This window comes from Morus notabilis, unplaced genomic scaffold (genome assembly GCF_000414095.1).
Source record: "Morus notabilis unplaced genomic scaffold, ASM41409v2 Scaffold287, whole genome shotgun sequence".
NCBI classification, from domain to species: Eukaryota; Viridiplantae; Streptophyta; class Magnoliopsida; order Rosales; family Moraceae; genus Morus; species Morus notabilis.
This window is the reverse complement of record NW_010365682.1, coordinates 54,750-64,163: the sequence shown is the minus strand read 5'-3', so window position 1 is coordinate 64,163 and position 9,414 is coordinate 54,750. Positions and strand designations below refer to the sequence as shown.

Below are 9,414 nucleotides of genomic sequence, written 5' to 3'. Positions count from 1 at the left end.
GGGGAAGTGTTGTTCCTTATATACCCTTTTTCCGCTAGCTCCCCGAGTTACTTCTTTAATTCTCTCATTTCTGCAGGTGCCATTCAATAGGAAGGAATAGAAATAGGGGCCGTTCCCGGAATCAAATCAATGCCAAATTCAATCTCCCGATCCAGTGGTAAGCTGGGTAGCTCTCCAGGAAAAACATCTGCAAACTCATCCACCACAGGAATTCCCACACTGTCTCTAATTACCTCGGGTTCACCTTCTAGAGCAAGAAGGAAAAAGAAGCAAGCGAGGTTCCTACGTCCCCCAACGCTGTATCTCAACAGCTGTTCTTCCAGGACTGGATTCATATCCACTTGATAAGTGATTATCACTCCGGATTTAGTCATCAAAGTCACTCTCCTACGGTAGCAATCGACAATCACACCGTATCTTGCCAACCAATTCATTCTGAGTACCACGTCAAACAGACTCATCGGAAGGATTACTAGGTCAACTCTCAATCGCTCATCTTCAATCGTGATTTCACACAATCTACACACAATAGTTACCTCCACACATCCCAGCGGGGAGTTCAAAGTCATTGGGGTTTCCAAGCTTTTAGATTTCAGTTTCAAGGCTTGCACAAAAGAACTTGACATAAAAGAATGAGTAGCACCAGTATCAAACAACACATGTGCTAAGGAGTGAGAGATTAGGAGCATACCCTCAACCACCGTGTTGTTGGCCTGTCCTCCAGAACTACCTCCTGTCAGGGTATAAGCTTGTCCATGTGCTTTCCCTTTCCATCTATCACTAATGTTAGGGCGTTGGATCCTTGGCCTATATTGTTGTGGCAGAGACATCTGCACTGGTCTCGACGCTTGATGCCGAAACTGTGGATATTAAGACAGACAGTAGGTTGGCACATGAGGGTATGGCATTGGCATTGGCATTGGCAGCTGCGACTGGTAGGGTGGCATGAACTGCAGTGGCCTTCCCTGACTATAGGAAGCGTCACTTTGGGACTGTTGAGTCGGTGACTGATTTTGATTTGGACAGTTTCTCCTAATGTGACCAATCTGTCCATAATAATGGCACTTAGGTCTATAAGGAGCACTCATGTCGCTTCCAGATGAACTATTGCCACCACTGATTATGTCTCCAGTAACCTGCCTTTGGTTACGGTTTCTTCTACCGCTCCGTTGTGGCCCACCTGAAACAGAGGGTCCACCAGAAGCAGGAACTCGACCAGCTGCTTCCTTGCCTTGTTGATATGCTAAGTTATCCTGCTCCACACTCGTAGCAGCAGCCACCAGGTCTCAAAAATTTCAGATCCTTAGAGCCACCAAGGGTCTCCTTACAGAATTCTTAAGACCTTTCTCAAATTTCAGGCATTTCAAATGCTAAGACTCTACCAGAGATGGCGTAAAGCGGGACAAGTCATTAAGCTTAGCCTCGTATTCGCTTATCGACATATCGCCCTGTTGCAAGGTCATAAACTCCATTGCCTTCTGATCTCTATAGCTCTGAGGGAAGTATTGTTCATTGAAGAGAACCTCAAACTGTTCCCAAGTCATTACCGCAACATCTTGCCTTCTTCTTACTTGCTTCCATCAGTTGCTTGCTTGGCCCTCCATCTTATACACCGTGAATTCTATCTAATATTCCTTCGGCACTCCCATAGTATTCAGGTGTTTAATTATGGAGTCAAACCAGTACTCCGCTTCTTGGGGTCCTCCCTGACTATTGAATGTGGGGATAGGTGCACATCTATCTGAGCTCGAGTGGCCATGCCTTGGAAAGTGGCATACATGGCAACCATGAACTCTTGATTCAGTGGTGCCGGATTGTTTACCGACCTACGACGCAGTGACATCTCCTTTAACTGAAAACAATCTAGACTGTTTAGTGGATTCCTAATGTCTCACATGTATGTATAATCATGTGGTTTATAAACCTAAGGTCTCTGATACCACTTTGTCACGCCCCGGGTAGGAGTCGGTGACGTGGAGGCTCAATTAGGAGTTAAATGTGAGTAAAATAAGATATTAAGGAAATTCCTAAACAAGCCTCCCGTTTAATTGAAAAGTACATTCCAGGGAACAGGTTCAAATCGAGCCTCTAACATCTTTTAGGGCTACACCCAAATCAACTACCCACAGGATCTTCAATATTGTACATATATGAACATGTAAAGAACATTACAGATATCAACCACAGTCTAGGAATGCAAATATCAGAGTTTACAGAAATTTTACAATCCTTACATTTATACACCAGGAGGATGAACACATTCCTCTCTTAATTGGATGGTAGCAACTTAGCTACTCCGCACTACTCCTAAAGTCACCTGGGAGGGGTTAAAATTTGTAAAAATAATAAAATGTGAGCGAAAGGCCTAATAAGATATATTTTGAAATAACTTTATAAACGAATAAATAAATAAATGAGTAAATAATTAAACAATGAAATAAAAATGGACATTCAGTTCCAACACAATAGCCAGAACCTTACATCCTTTTTCTCAAAAGAAATATAATTGAAAATCTCTGTATTACAGGCATCAACAAGTAATTTATACTATGATAAATTACTTACATAACCACATGGACAAGCCTATCGCCCCCGGGCCAGGTTTCGGGTCCTGCCCCCAAGGATGCACTCTCTACATCCTATCTAGGCCATCAGCCGGTTTACCGATTCGCAAGATCTCTTGTCTTAAGAAATCATTCATTAAACTTTATGAAACAGTTCATTATACTCCCCAGGACTACAACAAGCCATGGGGGTTAAAATGTTTTTCTTTCGCAAACATGTCTTTTCTTTAAAACATTTGCAAGGCAAAAATTCTTTTGAAAATAGGTTAACAAGGGAAAGGGTAAGAAATCCTACCTTTCAAATATCAAACCTGTGGCTAGCGGTGTACTATTTTAGCTTTTGATTCCTCAAGCCCCCCTCAATCTAAGTCCTCAGCTAACACTGATATAAAATCACACTTTAGGATCCAATTCTCATTCCTAAAGCAATTTCATTCTCAATTATATCCTTTGATTTCCTATTAGTGTGCCTTAATCAATTTTCAAGTTTCATAAATCAATTCATGTTTCAAATCATCATTCCAATGGTTTTAATTCCAAAACAACGATTAAAGATGCAAATCCATTCACTCTAGGTCCCCAAATGAAGCTAATTTGGGTTATCCTAAAAAATCAGGGTCAAAACAGTGTACACCGGTTGACCGGTGACAGAACAGTGCAACACCACCGGTCGACCGGTGGTGTGCACTTTGGTCGACCGCACAGGTCGACCTGTTGTATTGCAATCTGATCGACTGGATAGGTCGACCGGTGAAATCAGTGCTGGATGGCCAGACGGGCCGATCCGAAGAAAATCAGTGTAAACCCTGCAATTTCAAGTTCAAATCTGAAATATCTCAAAAGAAAACCACTAGATCCAGGTTCTAAGTACTAAATCAAGTCCAAAGAACCTAAGATCTCCAATTTCTACCATGGTTTTACTCAAAATCCATCAAAATCTATTTCGAACCAAAAATAAGTTTTTAAATCTGAAAAATCTTGAGATTCAAGAGAGATTTTCAGAAATCTTACCTCGAATCCTCCTCTTGACATTGAAAACTTCTTGAAATTCCTCTTTGGTTCAAGATTTGGTATGATTTGAATAAAAAATGAGAGAGAGATAGAGAGAGAGTGAAGTCGAGAGTGAGAGTGAGAGAGAGAGAGAGAGAGTATGCACGGGAGGAAAGAAATGAAAAGGAAAAAGTAAAGAAAGAAAAGGAAAAGAAAAGGAAAAGGAAAAGAAAAAGGACAGGTGTCACAAATATTTAAAGACAGTCCAGAAATATGGCCATACACACTTATGAATATTTAAATACCTTGAAATTATTTAAATTTACACGTCAGAAACATTTAATATCCAATAATTAATTTATTAAACCAAATTAGGCACACTAATAAATCTCAATTACCTTAATTAATCCCATTTAATTCTTCGGAGTGTTACAACTCTACTCCCCTTAAGGAATTTCGTCCTCAAAATTATGACTTACCTCAAAATGCAAACAGATGCAGATACCGCTCCTGCATCATCGTCTCAAGCTCCCATGTTGCTTCCTCAACTCCATGGTGCTACAATAATACTTTCACTAATGGGATCTCACGATGACGCAAACTCTTCATTTTACAATCAGGGATCTGAACTGGTGCCTCCTCAAATGTCACATCATATTGTATCAGAACGTCATACCACTGCACTACATCTTCCGGATCAGGTTGATATTTGCAAAGCATCGAGACATGAAACACGTCATGCACGTGAGATAGTTCAGGCAGTAAAGCCAGACGATACGCCACGACACCAACTCGTTGCAAGATTGGGAATGGTCCAACGTATCTTGGCGTGAGTTTCCCTTTTACACCAAAACAAATAACTCCTTTGCGTGGGAAGACCTTCAGCAAAATGAAGTCGCCTTCTTGAACATATTTTAACTTTAAAATCCATCATATATTAGGCCCGACGTTGTACCATCATAGCGCACTAGCCACGGAAAGCATGGGGTAGCAAATCTCATACCAACTGTGACAATAAGGCCGGTCACCGGTTACCATCAAGGGTGTACAACGCAATTTAAAAACATAAAAAGACATATATACATTTTTCTTTAAAACCCCATCATATGAGAAATAGTAAAGGTGTCATAGCATCATCATAAACATCAAAATCATATACTTTTTAATTTTTTTTTAATTCATGTTGCAGGTGAGAGTGTACTTACTTTAGCGTCTTGCTTAACCTTTTTAAATTTCTCAATGGTGACGTGACGAATGAGGTCCTCTGATGCTCGCCTCTACAACCGTTCATGCCATAAATCATAAACAAGATTACTAAAAAGCCTTAACAACTCATCAAACACATTGATCACGTTAAAACAACGCCTAATAGACCATTCTCATCATCATTAACATCAAGATATAAAAACCCGTTAACTACACAAAATCACAAAACTTAGCAAAAACTGGCAGCCTGACCTTTACTCTTTTAAAAACTCATAACAATTCACACAGAACTCTATATAACCTGAAACTAATTTCAAATTAAAGTAGACATCTAGAGCTTTCAAAGGGTATCTAATTTTCTAAAAACGGAGTTTGTTTGTTCCCTTAAAAACTATTTTAAAATCAGAACATGAAACCTGGAAAAATTCCATATTCAACATGAAACCTGGAAAAGAGTTAGGTCAACTTCTAGAATTTCCTTCTTGTTCGCGTGCAGTAACCTGGTCGAAGACTGCTGGATATCCGGATGGTATACTGGCCACATATTCTTACTTCGATGCCTGATTTGCGCAAATGAGAAGACGTTGGAAAGCTTATGAAAGGATCTAAAACTTTGTATAAACTAATGGAATAATTTCAGAATTTTAAAGGTCTAAAATTGAGCTGAAAATTAACGCCATGGAAATGATTCTTTTGTCTAAAAAGAAAAATCAAGGAAAAACTTAAGATTTTCTTAAGACACTTAATTTCATGCATTATAACATGAAGTACATCATATTATGAACATATATTCATTTATCAAATCATAAAAAAAATTAACACACATATATATATATAATTTCTATAAAATAGCATGAACTTGTTCTTTGCACATTCACCTGTAAAATATGACTCAACATGATGTTAGAATAAATTAATTATAATACCATAACATTATTCAAGTTAATTCCTAACGTTTATTTCTAAGAATTTGTCAGTTAGAAAAATGGGTGTTACTATGATTTTTCTTATGAATATGGCTAGCTACAATTAAATTGTTTAGGGACAAAAACTAATATTCTAAAAATTAATATGAAATATGTGCAGTGCTCTTTGGAAAGTTTTATTCTTAATGCCCGTAATGTTCTCTTTGATGCCAAATCATTCATGCAGGTAAAGATTATTGGGAAAAATAAATCAGAAAAATAAATTTAGCTGACGTATAATTCAATCAAATCTTAAAATAATTGACTCTAAAATGTCGCAAATTCGTTGATGTTCAAACAAATTCCGTTAATTGAGACTAAGCTTCGATAAGAACTGGCAAATCTTTTTCTCTGTGCATACCAGATTTCATTAAGTATGACGGAGGAGATTATCCATATTCAACAACCCATATAAATAGAGCATAATCATATCATTAAGCATAAACATACAAATCATAAAATACAGGGATTCAGTACAATAAAAATATGAAGTATTTTATTGCTTAGTTAACACATGCAAAATTGATTATGTCCTTAAACAAAGTAAATTAACACCCTTTAGATTATACAACAGATGTAAACAAAAATTTTGGGCTAACAGTTTGTGCAAGTGAAGACGCCAAAGCCCTTTTTTTCCGTCAAAAGATGGCAACAAGAGAAAATCGCCATGACCTGCAGTCCAATTACAAGTTAGTTTGTGTATTTACCAATTTGGGGCAGGAAAATTACAAGCAAAAATAAGGAGAATACCTAATATATTTTAGTTGGTTCTTCGTCCTTGTCCACTGTTCTCAATGCTAATGTAAGCATTTCTGATATGTTGTAGCTCCCGGGTGACATTTCCCATCTTCATTCTTTCATTTGGTGATTCTTTTGAACATGCAATTCCAATCTCCAACACCGAAATCAAGCACTTCCACAGATGAGCGCTGATCTGGTTTCCTAACCCTACTTCTATCTCAATCTCAGTGCCTCCAATATTGTTGTTGTTGTTTCTTGCATCTAATTCTCTCCTCATCAGTGCATTTTCTTCTGCTTCTCTAGGTAGAAGAGAAGAATCCACTATTTCAACAAGTCTTTCGGGCAAGGCCATTGCAACGAAGTTATGAAGATTGAAATCGTCTTCGAAAATTTCATCGGTGGGTCTCTTTCCAGTGAACATCTCCAATACAAGAATGCCATAGCTATACACATCACCCTCTCTTGATGGCTCTCCACCCATTGCATACTCTACAATTCATAAAGATGTAATAGTATATAGTATTGATTAAGATGTAAAAGATCAAGTCTAGAGATTTCAATTTTCAACTGAGGAGAAAGAATAAATGCTAAAATGTAAGTATATGTCATGCATCTAATAGAAATCTGGTTATATTTGTGTATCTCAACCTCAGTCTGTAAAAAATGAAAAATAAATAAAAATAAAAAATAAATAAAAAAACGTCAAGTCATTACACTCAAATTTTGTTCAAGGAATCGTAATTCGATAGCTTTCTGTTAGATGGAAATAACATTGATTATTCAATAGAGACATTTTTTTGTTTACGTTTGGGAACAATATTATTAGATTTTAGAATGATGCCAATAATATACATATCTTAGCAAAAGCTTAAATACATCAAGTAGTAAATATTTAAAGTTGTTACCAGGAGCAGCATAGCCAATTGTTCCCTTCAATCCGGTTGTGCTAGTCTGACCATTCATGGAGCTGATTGTGTTTGATACCAGCCTTGCTATACCGAAGTCACTTACATGAGCTACCATTTCATTGTCGAGAAGAACGTTGCAAGGCTTCAAGTCGCGGTGAATGATCAGTTGGTCACAATCATCATGAAGGTAGTGTATTGCAGAAGCCACATCAATTGCAATATTTAATCTTTGAAGTAGGTTCAAACCTGTTGAGTAGTTTTCATCATTACTCGCTAGATGCAACCACTTCTCTAGGCTTCCACTGGACATATACTCAAAAACTAGAGCCTTAAATTCATCACCCTTGTAATCTATGCTAGAGCAACATGTCAAGATCTTAACAAGATTTCGATGCCTAACATTTCGTAATGCATTACATTCAGCAATGAAACTCTTCCCTTCACCCTTGTAATCTATGCTAGAGCAACATGTCAAGATCTTAACAAGATTCGATGCCTAACATTTCTCAATGCATTACATTCAGCAATGAAACTCTTCCCAGCTCCCTTTTGCTTGAGATTGAGAACCTTCACTGCAATTGGATTTTCTTCTCGGTCAAGAATGCCTTTATATACAGAGCCAAAGCTACCTGTTCCTATCAACATGCTTGAAGAGAATCCATTGGTAGCTTCAAAGAGCCTCTTGTATGAAATCTTCGAAAGAACACTTAGTTTTGGTAGCATAACAGTTGTCTGCCTTTGTGATGATCTCCTCCAACATAACATTATGAATCCTATGGAAAAAAGGAAAAATGATGCCACCAATACTATTATGATGGTTAGTTTGAGGCCCTTGGTCTTTCCCTTTTTTGACCTCGTTTCAGAGCATGTTTGAAGATGCAATTTTGGAACACCACCACAAAGCTTAGTATTTCCAGCTAATGACACTCCACTTATGTTATGAAATACACCGTCATTAGGAACTTCTCCCTCCAAATCGTTAAAAGAAAGATTTAAGTACACCAAAGAATGAAGATTCTGTAAATCTTTTGGAATTTCACCTGTCAAGTTATTACGTGAAAAATCCAAATACTGAACACCTTTCAAAGAAGCCAAAGTAGATGGTAAGGTTCCCTCAAAGGAATTTCCTTGTAGGAGAAGGAACTCAAGAACCTGACAATCACCGATGGTTTCTGGAATTTTACCGGTCAGATTATTTTCAGAAAGGTCGATTGTATGGATATTCTTTAGCTTTCCCACTTCTGCAGGTAGGTGACCGGTCAATAAGTTATGTGATAAGGTGAACAAGGTGGACAAGGAGGAAAGAAGAAAAATTTCTCTGGGAATTTCTCCAGTTAATCTATTGTTTGAAATGTCAAGGGTTTGCAAATTATGACAATCTGCAATTTTCATTGGAACACTTCCTTCTAGCTTGTTATCCGATAGATAAAGCTCAAACAATTGAGTAAGGTTTCCTATGGACGTGGGGATTTTTCCTGATAGCATGTTCATATCCAAATGCAAAGCTTGCAACTTTTTGAGCTTCCCTAATGAAGTAGGAATGACACCAACGAAAAGATTCAAGTCGAGGCCCAAGACGATTAAATTGGCCAGATTTCCTAAGGCTGATGGAATGTTACCGGATATTTGATTTCCCCCAAGATAAAGATTAGATAGTGTGGAAGAGAGATTGGCTACATAGTTTGGTAAAACACCTTTAAACTTGTTCGTACTCAAGCCCAACACTTGCATCTGGCTACAATTTGTTAAAGGGGCGATAAAATCCAAATTATTCGGTAAATGACTTCCTAGACTATTATCACTCAAACCAAGCCACCAGAGTTCTCTAAGACGCCCGAAACTTGCTGGAACTTCGCCTGAAAAGTTATTGTTATCCATACCAAGTGCTTGAAGTCTAGAGGCATTGGAAAATGATTGAGGGATCACTCCAGAGAATTCATTATCACCCACATAAAACTCTTGGAGATTAGGGAGTGTGAGGCCAATTGTGGGAGGAAGAGTGCCTTTTAACTGGTTTTCTGGGATTGCGAAGCTGACCAT

General features: G+C 37.9%; 2 protein-coding genes across 2 annotated transcripts; both read right to left on the bottom strand.

Annotated features, from left to right (window-relative positions):
- Positions 1-83: 83 nt before the first annotated feature.
- LOC112093626 lies at positions 84-830 on the bottom strand. The gene has a single exon (XM_024172441.1). The coding sequence runs from the start codon at positions 828-830 to the stop codon at positions 84-86; it is 747 nt and encodes a 248-aa protein (XP_024028209.1).
- A 5,655-nt stretch (positions 831-6,485) lies between these two features.
- On the bottom strand, positions 6,486-9,414 carry LOC112093625 (putative receptor-like protein kinase At3g47110). The gene is made up of 3 exons (XM_024172440.1): positions 7,871-9,414; positions 7,372-7,769; positions 6,486-6,955 (listed from the first exon to the last, which is right to left on the bottom strand). Exons 1-3 carry the CDS (start codon positions 9,412-9,414, stop codon positions 6,486-6,488), a joined length of 2,412 nt encoding a protein of 803 aa, XP_024028208.1.